The sequence below is a fragment of the Salvelinus sp. IW2-2015 genome, linkage group LG32, assembly GCF_002910315.2.
Source record: "Salvelinus sp. IW2-2015 linkage group LG32, ASM291031v2, whole genome shotgun sequence".
Lineage (NCBI taxonomy): Eukaryota > Metazoa > Chordata > Actinopteri > Salmoniformes > Salmonidae > Salvelinus > Salvelinus sp. IW2-2015.
Window position 1 is genome coordinate 31978154 of NC_036871.1, and position 15769 is coordinate 31993922.

At 43.4% G+C, this 15769-nt stretch overlaps 1 protein-coding gene across 1 annotated transcript; it reads left to right on the forward strand.

The window, feature by feature from the left end:
• The first annotated feature begins 1215 nt into the window (after positions 1-1215).
• On the forward strand, positions 1216-15307 carry LOC111956668 (calsequestrin-1). Its single transcript, XM_023977202.2, has 11 exons — positions 1216-1614; positions 10586-10679; positions 11386-11486; positions 11650-11761; positions 11944-12017; positions 12121-12251; positions 12924-12969; positions 14084-14138; positions 14263-14363; positions 14504-14578; positions 14925-15307. Exons 1-11 carry the CDS (start codon positions 1378-1380, stop codon positions 15066-15068), a joined length of 1170 nt encoding a protein of 389 aa, XP_023832970.1. The 5' UTR covers positions 1216-1377; the 3' UTR covers positions 15069-15307.
• The last annotated feature ends 462 nt before the right edge of the window (positions 15308-15769 follow it).

Below are 15769 nucleotides of genomic sequence, written 5' to 3' on the forward strand. Positions count from 1 at the left end.
CTGTTCTATGTTAATTGCTGACCAAAATAAAGGTTCTTAAATTAAATCCAAGTCTTCAGTTTCTGTTGGTTACAATACAATGGTATATGTGCCAAACATATCAAATCATCAATCAAAGAAAACTAGCGATCCTGAGAGGCTGCTTGGCTCCAAATTACTGCACATATTTGTTGCCATGCCATATTACACCACTAGAGGCTGCTGTTGCCTAAGAGTAGGCAGTGCATTTCAGTTGCATGAGTTTACGCATCAACCACACTTGGCCCATGTAGCTAAAATATTGTGTTTTTCTCCTGTACAACTAACACCCCCAAATACACATTAGGATAGGACTCCACAGTTGTTTGAAATACATAATGCTTACAAAAGTCGTATTGTGTAAGTATTAATATGACCGCTCCTCACTAAACACTCTCCCTCTCGTTCTCTCAGATACAGTAACACAGAGACAAACGAAACATAGCAGGCCATGGGTTAAGCAAACAGCCTTAATTTTCTACAGTCAATGACACCAGATATGCTTGGCATCTCGGTCAACACTCCCCTTGTCACACTGTCCCCTTACAGTACACATATCCCATCTCTAAATCCCTCTCCCCCTCATATCCCTCCACAAGAGCCGGTGGGGTGGGGGTGACTAAATAGGAATTAGCACTGCTTGCCACTGAATACGTAGGGAGAGGGGAGTTAGTATGAGATCATGTAGCAGACTTTTATTTATAATTCACTTCTCCCCTTTCAATTTGTAAAGTTATATCACACACACACACACACACACACACACACACACACACACACACACACACACACACACACACACACACACACCCACACACACCACACACACACACACACACACACACACACACACACACACACACACACACACACACACCACGGCGCGGTCTGGGACTAGACTCCGCCCCTCCATTTCTAACACACCAGCCCATTTTCTTCCCTTGAGGAACTAATAATGAGCCATATAATGATAATTTTGTGCAAAAAAACCCAAAACAAGCTGAGCTAAAAATGGTTCAGCCCGAAATGCCCTCTGCACACAACACACACACCACACACCCACACACACACCACACCACACACACACACACAACACACACACACACACACACACACACACACACACACACACACACACACACACACACACACACCTACATCCATAATTGAGCCCACCCCCTCTTGCTCTCTCTGCCCTGTTTCCAGCTCCCCGTGTGAGGGGGTTTAATAAGGGGGGCTCAGGAGTTGGTCTTGCTCTGTTCTGGGTGGTGGGGATCGGAAGTCCTTCCTCATTTTTAAGATTTTTTTTAAATTTTAACTCACTGAAACTACAATTAATTTCCAAATAAGCAAAGAAACATGAATTGGAGCTGGGTGCTTATGGCAGTCCTTCTGTCTTGCGGGGGACTGTCATGGGGTGAGCAGGGTTTGGACTTCCCTGAGTACGATGGGATGGACCGGGTCATCGAGCTGACTYCCAAGAACTACAAGTCTGTGATGAAGACGCATGATGTGATGGTTCTGTACTACCATGAGCATCCCGGATCCGATGCCGTTGCCCAGAAACAGTTTGAAATCGAGGAACTGGCCCTGGAGGTGGGTCACTGGGCAAGGAGGACTTGGTCAGGGGACTAGGAGGTCTGGGTCAGGTGACAGGAGGTTGGGAGGACTGGGTCAGGGGACTAGGAGGACTAGGTCAGGGGACTGGGAGGACTGGGTCAGGGGGGTGGGAGGACTGGGTCAGGGGACTAGGAGGACTGGGTCAGGGGACTGGGAGGACTGGGTCAGGGGACTGGGAGGACGGTCAGGGGACTGGGAGGACCAGTGGAGGCTGCTGAGGGGAGAACGGCTCATAATAATGGCTGGAACAGAGCGACCAGAATGGCATCAAACCATGTGTTTGATGTATTTGATACCGTTCAACTGATTCCGCTCCAGCCATTGCCACGAGCCTTTCCTCCCCAATTAAGGTGTCACCAACATCTTGTGGGGAGGACTGAGTCAGGGGACTGAGAGGACTGGGTCAGGGGACTGAGTGCACTGGGTCAGGTGACTGGCAGGACTGGGTCAGGGGGCTGGGAGGACTCGGTCAGGGGACTGAGAGGACTGGGTCAGGGGACTGGGAGGACTGGGTCAGGCGACTGGAAGGACTCAGACAACTGAGTGGGGGGTGGTGAGGAGAGGGGATGGGTAACTGGGAGGTAGAAGTGGGACACACAGTGCCTGGGTAGGGATGCACCATCACTGCTGTAATTAATCAACTGGATGAGGCATGATAGTGTGTATTAAGGGGCTACGTGGATACAGACAGTATTTACAGGTAACTAAGTGTTGTTGTTAAGGGTAAGGCAACTCAAATGTGGCCTTTGAAACATGCCACAACATAGACATTGATTAAATTAAGATGTTCAAGGCAATAGATAAGAAGCAAAAGCTGCAAGGGTCCGACTATTGCATGGATTGGACAGTTTACTGAATTTGAAAGGCTTTTTAGTGAATGAATTTGGTCATCAGGGGTAAATGGGTAGAGGCAGACATGAGATAGTAACAGGAATTAATAATCAGCTGATACTATAAATTGCCAAATAAGCGCTAGTGCCTGGAGGGGACTGTAGGGGTACTATGTTGACTCACCTGCTGTTCCAGAAATCTCTGGGTTGCTGTAAATATCCCTGGGGTGTATTGTTTTAAGACTGACTCATGATTTTGTGGTCTTAGATGAAATGGGAGATGGCAGGGATGGGTCTGTCTTTAAGGAATGGTGTGGGGCAGGAATTAGTGCAGCGACATAAGAAATACTGACAACTGAGACAAAAACATTTGTCACATGCCTGTGGCATGGAGGGGGTGCTGAGTCGTGAGGACACGGGATCCCATCACCAATCCTGGCAAATGGTCGACAGTACAGATAGCAGGTGTTCGACCTGCTATCTGTACTGTCGACCATTTATGACTCAAACATGACATGGACAGAAGTAGCAGGACCCCAAGTCATCAGCTCGTTGACTGATCTGATTTACAATCCATAAGAATAATCTCTTCTATCTTCCTAACATCTATCAGAAATGTTCTACATTTCTTGTATTGATTGTAATAGGGTGTGCGGAGTAAATCCATATGTGTGTGTACATGGCCATATGTCCATGTTGATATGTGTGTGTCACCATGGGTGTGTGTGACCATGGGTGTGTGTGACCACGGGTGCGTTGTGTGTGTCTGTTTATGTGACCCTGTTCTTTGAAGTACGCCCCTCGCTACATCCATCGCACACTCAAGTGACCTTTTTCTTCTCCCTGATTTCCAACTGGCCTTCCTACCAGCCAACATGCCATCCCTATAACCCCTCACGATAGGCTAAAGGTCAAAGGTTAAAGCTCCATCCTGTCACTCAAGATGTTCAGCTGCAGAACAGTCACGTTCAGCCTGGTGAGAGGGTTACATCCATAGCATGATCATTTAGACGTGTCATCACCTCATTTCAACAGAGTTACACCGTAGGTCTGCTTCAGACTACAGCTGTTTATGTGACCCTGTTCTTTGAAGTACGCCCCTCGCTACATCCATCGCACACTCAAGTGACCTTTTTCTTCTCCCTGATTTCCAACTGGCCTTCCTACCAGCCAACATGCCATCCCTATAACCCCTCACGATAGGCTAAAGGTCAAAGGTTAAAGCTCCATCCTGTCACTCAAGATGTTCAGCTGCAGAACAGTCACGTTCAGCACATAGAAGAAAAATMTACCCATATAAATAAAATGTGTACATTCTATTTCAATGGCTACACCACTCCATTGTAAATCTGTTACTTAGAGAACTCCACATAGGCCTACTGTCTACACAATTCCATACGTTCAGTGAGAGATGTGCAGCTATTCCTAATTCACTCATATCTGAGCAATATGGATGTCAAGAAGGTATGCATTGTGTGATTTCATAGACACTTTTTGATTAGTTTTGGCACCAAAGCAAGTGCCAACCTACATTTCGAATTAACTACATTGTTCAATCTTTAACCCCTGCACTCTCTCACCCTTGAAAGGGGATACTGGTTCTTGATCTCCAGTGAAATCAGTAGCCCTCTCAGGAGGCACAAAGGTTATCTCATTCAGCAGTGAAACCCATAGGTACCCCTGGATGGCCTGAAACTGAAGACAAATGGGTGTGAATGACTGGTGGTTTATAAAGAAATATAAATGCTCTTCAGATGGCCAATGAGCTAATCCTCTCAAATCCAGCTCTGCCAGGCCTGGCCCAACTTCTTAGGACTACAACTTAACCACTTTGGACTACAGCTCCCAGGATTCCCTGAAGAGAAACACAACACAGCTCTGATGGCTGAAGAGCTATTTTGGGACTGGTGCCTCTTAAGGAGTTGTATGGTTTTCTTTTTCTTTTACTCATTTAATCACCTGGAAAACGAATAATGAACAAATATACCAAAGTCTACTGTAGAATTTTGCCATGACCAGGTTCCCCGGGTGGAAACAAAGGCTTCAGGAAACGAACACATCCACTTGCGTGTGTGCATGTGGGTGTATATTAGTACATGTGTGCATGTATGTATGTATGTAGGTCCGACATGTGTGCATGTATGTATGTATGTAGGTCCGTGTGTGTGAGAGACATATGTCTACTCAGCAGGGTGTTTTGATTAATGATATATTAATCATCATCTGAGAATGCTTGCCTGCCCCCTCCTCTGTATGTTATGGGACATCGAGGCCTAGCCCAGGAGGTTCAGGCCCCAGTACTGCGGTGTCGGCTGACTGGACTGGGCTGACAGACGGCTGCAGTACTGTACCTGTCAGCGGATCCTAGAGACTTGAGCGTCATCAGCACCTTGCCAAAATAGTCCTTGGTTGGTGTGGCTCTGGGTCTATATTTATCGAGTGCTGCTATTGTGGATTTTTGTGTATCCTAAAGTGCTGTGTTGCTATTTGAAAGGRAGTAGTGCCATGACATTATGTGAAATTAATGTTCACTCTGCACTCTGTTTTGGTCTATTGCAGAGAAAGAGAGAGAGAGAGTATACTACATAGAAATAGAATGAATAGAACGGGCTTGGAACCTCTAACCCTGGCAATTTGACTGGTAAACTGATGTGTACACTCGCAATAGATGTGGTAAAGAGTTACAATTAAAAAACAAATTTGACTACCATAAACGATTGCTGTATGCTAGCTATTCTAACCAGCTTCTATTCTAACTAATCTTCTTCTAAACCTAAAAAGGGACAACTTCTACATGTTATGGAGCAAAAACTGCCAAATAAATCCAAATCGGACTTGAGTAAGTACATTGTGTGCCTATTCAATACCACCTTGCACACTCTTACATTTACATTTACATTTAAGTCATTTAGCAGACGCTCTTATCCAGAGCGACTTACAAATTGGGCATGCACCTTATTGATACAGTGGAACAACCACTTTACAATAGTGCATCTAACTCTTTTAAGGGGGGGGGGGGGGGTAGAGGGATTACTTTATCCTATCCTAGGTATTCCTTAAAGAGGTGGGGTTTCAGGTGTCTCCGGAAGTGGTGATGACTCGCTGACCTGGCGTCGTGAGGGAGTTTGTTCCACCATTGGGGTGCCAGAGCAGCGAACAGTTTTGACTGGGCTGAGCGGGAACTGTACTTCCTCAGAGGTAGGGAGGCGAGCAGGCCAGAGGTGGATGAACGCAGTGCCCTTGTTTGGGTGTAGGGCCGATCAGAGCCTGAAGGTACGGAGGTGCCGTCCCCTCACAGCTCCAGGCAAGCACCATGGTCTTGTAGCAGATGCGAGCTTCAACTGGAAGCCAGTGGAGAGAGCGGAAGAGCGGGGTGACGTGAGAGACTTGGAAGGTTGAACACCAGACGGGCTGCGGCGTTCTGGATGAGTTGTAGGGGTTTAATGGCACAGGCAGGGAGCCCAGCCAACAGCGAGTTGCAGTAATCCAGACGGGAGATGACAAGTGCCTGGATTAGGACCTGCGCCGCCCTGTGTGAGCAGTCGGTCTACTCGCGAATGTTGTAGAGCATGAACCTACAGAAACGTGCACCGCCTTGATGTTAGTTGAGAACGACAGGGTGTTGTCCAGATCACGCCAAGGTCTTAGCACTCTGGGAGGAGGACACAATGGAGTTGTCAACCGTGGTGGCGAGATCATGGAACGGGCAGTCTTTCCCCGGGAGGAAGAGCAGCTCTGTCTTGCCGAGGTTCAGCTTGAGGTGGTGATCCGTCATCCACACTGATATGTCTGCCAGACATGCAGAGATGCATTCGCCACCTGGTTATCAGAAGGGGAAAGGAGAAGATTAATGTGTGTCGTCTGCATAGCAATGATAGAGAGACCATGTGAGGATATGACAGAGCCAAGTGACTTGTGTGTATAGCGAGAATAGGAGAGGGCCTAGAACAGAGCCCTGGGGACACCAGTTTGAGAGCACTGGTGCAGAGACAAGCTCGCCACGCCACCTGGTAGGAGCGACCGTCAGGTAGGACGCAATCCAAGCGTGGGGCGCGCCCAGATGCCCAACTCGGAGAGGTGGAGAGGAGGATCTGATGGTTCACAGTATCAAAGGCAGCCGATAGGTCTAGAAGGATGAGAGCAGAGGAGAGAAAGTTAGCTTAGCAGTGCGGAGCGCCTCCGTGACACAGAGAAGAGCAGTCTCAGTTGAATGACTAGTCTTGAAACCTGACTGATTTGGATCAAGAAGGTCATTCTGAGAGAGATAGCAGGAGAGCTGGCCAAGACGGCACGTTCAAGAGTTTTGGAAGAAAAGAAAGAAGGGATACTGGTCTGTAGTTGTTGACATCGGAGGGATCGAGTGTAGGTTTTTCAGAAGGGGTGCAACTCTCGCTCTCTTGAAGACTGAAGGACGTAGCAGCGGTCAAGGATGATTGATGAGCGAGGTGAGGTAAGGGAGAAGGTCTCCGGAAATGGTCTGGAGAAGAGAGGAGGGGATAGGGTCAAGCGGGCAGGTTGTTGGGCGGCCGGCCGTCACAAGACGCGAGATTTCATCTGCATCTAGATGATCTAGGGTGTAATCATTAGTCCAAACAGTTGCAAACAAGAGTTTCTATTGGACAAGTTCAGGTATGTTTATCAGCACTCTGTTCCTTTTGCTTCCGTTTAAGATTCATTTTTACAGAATCGGCGGAATGAATACACCCATGATCACCCCCAACCACAGCTCACTTTCATAACAGCCACATACAAACAGCATGATCTCTTTGCTCATTGTATAATTCCTTCTCGCAGCTACACGCTATTCTGTGACCAGGCGAAAAAAACCTTTCCAAGCCAAACCTTCATACCATAACCGCTACACACAGCTTACATCAGGGTTTCCCAAACTCAGTCCTCGGGACCCCAAGGGGTGCACGTTTTGGTTTTTGCTCTAGCACTACACAGCTGATTCAAATAATCAACTAATCATCAAGCTTTGATAATTTGAATCAGCTGTGCAGTGCTAGGGCAAAAAAACTAAACATGCAACCCTTGGGGTCCCAGGGACTGAGTTTGGGAAATGCTGGCCTACATCGTTGTCACCATAGCTACTAAAACTAACGCGTTAGTAAACCCGATACAATCATGCAGTACAGTGTACAGCAAGTAATACAGGGCCCCTGTGGGAATAGATTAATAAAACCAAAAGTTTACCTTGACTTGGAAGAGTTCCAGTGTTGGAAAGCCGTAGCCAGCTAGCTAACATAACATCCCTCTGTTTGAGCCGTGTGTCTCAGTAGGCTAAACTAGCTAGCTAGCTAACTATTTCACAGCGGTTTAGATGGTACAATGATTCTCTACGCTATACTTGTTTTGTTACAAACTGAAATTAAGCGAACTATTAGAATTTTAGCAAGAAGGAAATGGCAGAGCGACTTCTACATAGTGCATCTTGAAGTGGAAAAATGTATACAACAAAATATAGCTAGCTCTCTCTCTATCTCTTGCGTATCCTTCATTTTGAATATTTATTTATTCAAAATTGTTCAACTATTGTCTCTCTCTATTTGAGTCACCTACTCATCACATTTTATGCACTGCAGTGCTAGCTAGCTGTAGCTTATGCTTTCAGTACTAGATTTGTTCTCTGATCATTTGATTGGGTGGACAACATGTCAGTTCATGCTGCAAGAACTCTGATATGTTGGAGGACGTCCTCTGGAAGTTGTCATAACTACTGTGTAAGTCTATGGAAGGTGGTGAGAACCATGAGCCTCCTAGGTTTTGTATTGAAGTCAATGTACCCAGAGGAGGACGGAAACTAGTTGTCCTCCAGCTACACCATGGTGCTACCCCAGAGAGTACTGTTGAGGCTACTGTAGACCTTAATTCCAAAACAGTGTGTTTAATCAATTATTTGGTGATGTGCATATGGTTTTATCTGAAAATTATTTTAAAAAATAATGTTTCACTATTTTTATGAAATTCACTGAGGAGGATGGTCCTCCCCTTCTTCATCTGAGGAGCCTCCACTGTATTCAAATGATGCTAACTGATGTGGTACACTTGAGTTGATTCAACAAATCGCAGCACAGATTGATGGGTACACTTCCTGCTTTTTCTTCCTGCTTTGCTGCTATGGGTACACTCTCAATGGCTAATCAAAAGAGAACCATCGCGCTCTCCCAGAAGCTTGGCTAGTGTGTAAAAAACCCGCAAATTAGGACAAACAAAAGGTGTAATGGGTCTGCACTCAAAAAGATGTCTCAAATCTTACTTCATTTTGAGAGAAAAAAATTCACTGCATCAGGATAGCATACACAGACGTTTCGGCTTTGCAGCCTTTGCAGCCTTCTTCTCCTAATCTAGGTACAATTTATTTTTAATTCAAAACAGCATTTGTAGGGAACAACCGATGAGACTGTTATACAACACTGTCCATATCAGATTTTACATATCGTTTATGAGTCAGTCCCACATATTTATGAAAGGCTGAGCCTGATGTTCTTTGCAGTGGGCTAGTTCATGAATTGATGCCAGTCCACCCATTATGCCATCATCGACTTGAATGGAGACACCCATTCTATTTATTCTATTTCTATGGTATAATCTAGGTCAGGCAATGAGATAGATGAGGATAGCATGTCATCTCATTTAGATGTACAGTATGTGCTCCTCCCTCCTCCCTTCCCTGATTTGTCACGAAGCAAACTCTCCCCTTGCACTCAGGCAAGAAACCTGCCCGCTTCACAACTCATGCCCCCAAACAGCAACCTTATATAGCTGTAGTAGTCTGTTTGGCTAAAAGCCTTTAGCTGAGTTTAGCCCTCAATCTATTTAACAGGCCGATCTAGATCCTGACCCCCTTAGAACCTCTTCATATGAATACCACTCCCCCCCATGACAAATATGGACACATAACTCACTGGGCACAGACGTCAGTTCAGCGTGTAGTTTTGATTCATATTTGATTGAGTTGTCATCTAACGTGAATTCAAAGTGAAAACAACAAAAAGTCAAACCATGTCATTGAATTTAGGTTGGGTGAAAAAAATACAAAAAGTCCCTAAATTCATGCACGTTGATGACGTTTTGCAAATTTTATCAATTTTCCATGTTGATTCAGCATCATCAGATTGAATTTTTTTTGTTGAAATGACATGGAAACAAATTTGTTTAAAACAGTTTGTACGCAGTGGGAAGTGTCTACAAGGTAAAACCTATTAATCTGACAAGTAAATAGTGGGGACTTTAGCTGAAAATCAGCTTTCCTGGGACAGCCTGCTATTGTACTATTATAATACAGTATAATAATTCACCGCAGACATTTGGGCCGCTGTTTTACAGTTATTCACAAATAAAATTCCCCCAAAAGGTAGATAATATCAAATTGCACACCAAGACATAAAGCAAGGGCCACTATTGCTTGCATCCCGCAGTTTCTGGCTAGGATCTCTAGGCCTACCATCAGTGCCAGCTATCATCATTGCCATGGTGTGGAACATGACAGCCTGGTTATGGGATTTTGCTATGCAATAAAATTAACTGCACAGAAGCACTGATAACTTATCCTTCATGTCAGTCTGTGTGTCTATGTGTATGTATGTTTGGGTGCCTGCACCTCCTTGATGAAGTGCTACAAGAGATATGTGAAAGCAGGGTTGCACCTGTTGCTATCCAAGCACCCAGTTACCCCAACGCAGTCAGCAGAACTGTTATCCCACCCCCTCCGTATGCAGGCCACGGATGTGGCAACATCGTTGGTTGAGCCAGTTGTCAGTTATAAGGGTCAAGTTTCACACAGATTTAGAAAGTGCATGGACAGCGCTCTGAGTCCCAGGCTTTTATGGTGGAGGAACTGAATGAAAATGTGCGAAATAAAACAACAACATTTCTGTTTGCTTTAGTGTGTACACAGTGCACTGAGAATGACACCTGTCCCTCTTGCAAACCCACAAAGCTGAGGGTGAAATGAATGCATATCAATTTCCTTACAGAATACTCATAAATAAACTTAAAAACAAACTCCCCAAAAGTCCTTATAAGTTCTTCGTACATTATACAGAAGATATTCCTGCTCAGGCATAAGGGTGCCACTGTGTCTTCAGTTATGTGAAAGTGTTTTTTTTTCACAGCTTGCAGCTCAGGTCCTTGGTGACCTTGACGATGAGGATATTGGATTTGGCCTTGTTGATGAGAAGAAGGGCAGTGTTGTTGCTAAGAAACTAGGTAAATACGCACAGAAATAGACACTATTAACGATATTCAAGATTCATGGGATTATTTATAGTTCTGAGGCCAGTTATGGTGAAATTGTCACCATCTTTCAACATGATCCATTTGTCAAAGTGTCACAATCAAATCTAGACATCACCACTGACCAGGTATGTGCTCAGTGGAGTAAACTGCTTGACCGGTCTCAATGGATGCATCTCAATAGTCATACATGGATTCCTCTCCTTGTCTTGCCTCCTTCCTCTGCAACTATCAATGTAGATAATTTCCCCTGTGGAGGGCGCTGCAGAACACTATTTCACATTTCTACTTGTTTATGTGCACGAGCTGCTGTGCAGGTCGCACTTCGACAGGCTGCTGACTAAGATACCTCACTCTTACGATGACAGTTTTGCGGAGTACTGTTTTTCAAAAAGGTTATTTTGAAGGAAGGGGTCACTGAGACTTACACTCTCCCAGAAATAGGAAATATATTATAGGAGAAAGCAATATGGTGGACGCCCATTGCCCACTGAGACATCACCTTTTTAATTATCTCACCTCAGTGATGATGAAGCAAGGAGAAGAAGCCACTACACTTTTGAGATGCACATCTTGTGTCACTGTGCTAAGGCAACCCATGAGCAAGCCTGACCACTAGTGGATTCAAGGGTATGACTGTATATGTAAGCCCCGAGTTGAAATTCTGTTATCTCCTCAGGACTTGAGGAGGCCGACAGCATCTACATTTTCACCGAGAACGAGATCATTGAGTACGATGGGGAGCTTGCTGCAGACACAATTGTGGAGTTCATCTATGATGTATGTGAGAGTAATGTCATCTATTTATGCTCTCTTTTACCTGGCTACAATTTGTAGGAAACAGACTATTTATCCACCACTGATATATTCTGTACTGTTTCACACTCTTTTCCCCCACCATGATCTTCCTCTCTCCATCCATCCTTCTTTTACTCTGTTCAAGGTTCTTGAAGACCCAGTTGAGATCATTGAGAACGATCCGGAGGTTAAAGGTTTCCATAACATTGAGGAGGATATCAAACTGGTTGGCTACTTTAAGAGCGAAAAGTCTGAACGTAAGAATATATAATGTATTATATTATATAATGTATTATTTAAAACATTTTATTTCTGTGTTTTTACTGTATATTATAAGTTATGTGTACATTTTATGGATAAAACAGTGTATTAACAGTGTATTTGTCAACAAAAAATCTAGATTTTACTAAGGTCTTAACAGATGCCTGTAACATTTCAGATTATTTGGCCTATGTGGACGCGGCTGAGGAGTTCCACCCACACATCAAGTTCTTCGCTACATTCACTCCCAAGGTGAAGAACCTTACTAACAACTACATCCTCAAAATTACACTGGAGCTCTACTCTCCTTTAAAAGTATCCCATTGTTCCTTCAGTCCAATCCTCTGTATTCCAGGTTGCCAAGGATCTGGGCCTGAAGGTGAATGAGGTGGACTTCTATGAACCCTTTATAGATGAACCCATAGTTATCCCCGGAAAGCCCTACACAGAGGAGGAGCTTGTCGAGTACATAGAGGATCACGACAGGTGAGATTCATGGCCACAGTGGCCAGAATGGCACAATACATAATGAGAAGYGTCAGGTGTTCTTTCCTGGCTTTGTGATTTGACTTGTAAAAACCCTATAACTAGGTGTAAAGGGAATTTTCAGGTGAACCAAAAGGAGAGCAGTCGTTGATAATATCAATCAAAATCAACAGTTGCAACAGGGAGACACCTCCAGAAAAAATGTATAATCGGGCCTGTTGGAGACGGGCCCCTTTAAATTCTAATCGAACAGTACTAAATGTTCTCTAAACATCAGCCCAAGAGGCTTGTACAAAGTCAAAACAAAAGACAGTAACTTTTCTGCTACAGAATCACAGAGTGTTCATAATGTCATCAATACAATAATAATCAGTGTGTCCTCGGTCCTTGTACCTTGAGTAGCTCCGGCGTCAATCCCTATCAAACGATATGAGAACAATCCATAACAGTCAGTAACAAGTCTAGTGACCATCAACCCGTACACAAATGAGTGTTGCAAATAGGTCACTGGAAGTCATGTGTATTACAGAAAGCGAAAACATATAAATATGCTAAGTATTGTGTTAATTACTCTTAACTGACTATTCCCATTAAAGTAAGACTCAAAGTTTAAAAAGTGTAACCTTGCTCAATGAACAATAAATAAATATCTGACGTCCTATTTCTTTATAGACCAACCCTGAGGAAGATGGAGCCCGATAACATGTATGAGATCTGGGTAAGCTATACCAACTATTACCATAAAAATCATCCGACAAAACAAAATGGATGATGTCTTCTTAGTAAGCATGCCTCCCCAATTTTTATTGTTATCCACCTATATAGTATACTGAACAAAAATATAAACGCAACATGCTGAACAAAAATATAAACGCAACATGCTGAACAAAAATATAAACGCAACATGCTGAACAAAAATATAAACGCAACATGCTGAACAAAAATATAAACGCAACATGCTGAACAAAAATATAAACGCAACATGCTGAACAAAAATATAAATGCAACATGGAACAATTTCAAAGATTTTACTGAGTTACAGTTCATATAAGGAAATCAGTCAATTGAAATAAATTCATTAGGCCCTAATCTATGTATTTCACATGACTGGATAGGGGTGCAGCCATGGGGCGGCCTGGGATGGCATAGGGAGCCAGGCTCAGCCAATCACAATATGTTTTTTCCCACAAAATACCTTTATTACAGACAAGCCAGATGTGGAGCTCCTGGGCTGGCGTGGTTACACGTGGTCTGCAGTTTTGAGGTTGGTTGGACGTAGTGCCAAATTCTCTAAAACAACGTTGGAGGCAGTGTATGGTAGATAAATTAACATTACATTCTCTGGCAACAGCTCTGATGGATATTCCTGCAGTCAGTATGCCAATTGCATGCTCCCTCAAAACTTGAGACATCTGTGGCATTGTTTTGTGTAACAAAACTGCACATTCTAAAGTGGCCTTTTATTGTCCCCAGCACAAGGTGCACCTGTGTAATGATCATGCTGTTAAATCAGCTTCATGACATGCCACATCTGTCAATTGGATGGATTATCTTGGCAAATAAGAAATTATCACTAATAGGGATGTAGACAAATTTGTGGACAACATTTGAGAGAAATATGCTTTTGTGCATATGAACATTTTCTGMGATTTTTTTCAGCTCATGAAACATGGGACCAACATTTTACGTGTTGTGCTTATATTTTTGTTCAGTGTATTTATGTGGCCTAAATGTGCAAACAAGGATGGAAATACACTTGTAGGTAGTCTATATTCCCCATGCCAGTTTTCTTACCTGGTGTTAGTGCGTTTAAGGAGTCTGTATTTTCTTAGGAGGATGACATCGATGGTGAGCACATCATTGCATTCGCAGAAGAGGATGATCCAGGTACAGAACCAAAGGGGAGGCTAATGAGTCAATAGGGCTGGGTGGGGGAGGAGTGAACCATTGTCAGCAAGAGGGGTTTCATAAGGCTTTATGTACATTTGACACTTGACCTTTGACTTCCCAGATGGTTTTGAGTTCCTGGAAATCCTAAAGGAAGTAGCAGAGGAGCACAATGATAATCCCAACCTCAGCATTGTCTGGATTGATCCAGATGACTTCCCGCTGGTAAAATCATGGTCATGGATGGTCACTTATCAATACAATATAATCCATCTATCCAATTTCCCACATTAAATATGGGGGATAGTGATATGAGATTCTGATTGCTGTTGATTTCTTCCTGAAATATTATCCATCCTCTTTAGCTTGTCCCATACTGGGAGAAGACCTTTGGAATTGACCTGGGCTCTCCCCAGATTGGTGTTGTGGATGTTGAAGATGTGAGTAATGTTTCTGTCATGTATGAGGAGTCATGAGGTTCTACTCATAGAAATAGAATGAATAGAACAGGCTTGGAACCTCTAACGCTGGCAATTTAACTGGTAAACTCATGTGTTGTTCAGTTGATTCAACAAATTACAGCACAGATTGATGGGTACATTTCCTGCTTTTACTTCCTGCTTTGCTGCTATGGTTACACTCGCAATGGCCGGTAGTGCACCCATTATGCTTTCAGTGACTTTAATGGTGACGTCCGTTCTAATCATTCTATTTCTAGTTCCACTAGCATTAAAAAACATTCAATAGTCTATCTTTGGCACTGAATTGCTTTTTGTCTCTCTATAGGCCGACAGTGTATGGATGGAAATCGACAATGATGACGACCTACCAAGCGCAGATGAGCTTGAGGAATGGATTGAAGATGTTCTTTCAGATGAAATTGATCCAGATGACGATGATGATGATGATGATGACGATGATGATGAGTAAATTGTTGATCTCATCATTTCACTGGCCTATGTCTAAATCTGGCCAATATAATAGAATTGGCCAATCACATCATCCCCTTCCTCAAGTTTTCCTTGTCCTCTGTTGTAACACGTCATTAAGTTAAATATGTCCGCTCATATGGACATCCTCATGTTTTCAACATCCTTGCTCAGAGCATCTTGTCAAAATATTGTTTCATTTTTTCACTTTGCTTTGAATCCATAAAAGACAGTACTTTCTCAGAGCCCCATTTTTTTATTCACACCACACCTGTAACTTTGCCATCCATACAATATGAAAAGGATACAAAAAAATGACCGTGAAAATAATACTTTCAAAATACAACTATTGGATATTCACTAGCACTAAATCTCAAAACACCTGATGCTTCTGATTTTTATATTTCAAACAAATAGAGGGGTTACTTTGTTGATGCATTTTAAGTCTGAGTCCATCTGTAAACTTGTCGTCTGAATGTATTTTATTTTTGTTTTATTTTCTCTAGATTAAATGTTCACCCACCCCTCTTCTAACTTGTCAAATCCAAGGGTGCAAGCAGGCTTTTCCTACAGACAGGTCATGGGTCATACCAACCTACTCTGTTGAATTATTGTAACTTTAGTTGGTAAGCTTTTTTTCTTCTTGTGCACTGAAATGTGCTGTAAATCACATGGATGTTTTCTACTGACAAAGAAATATAA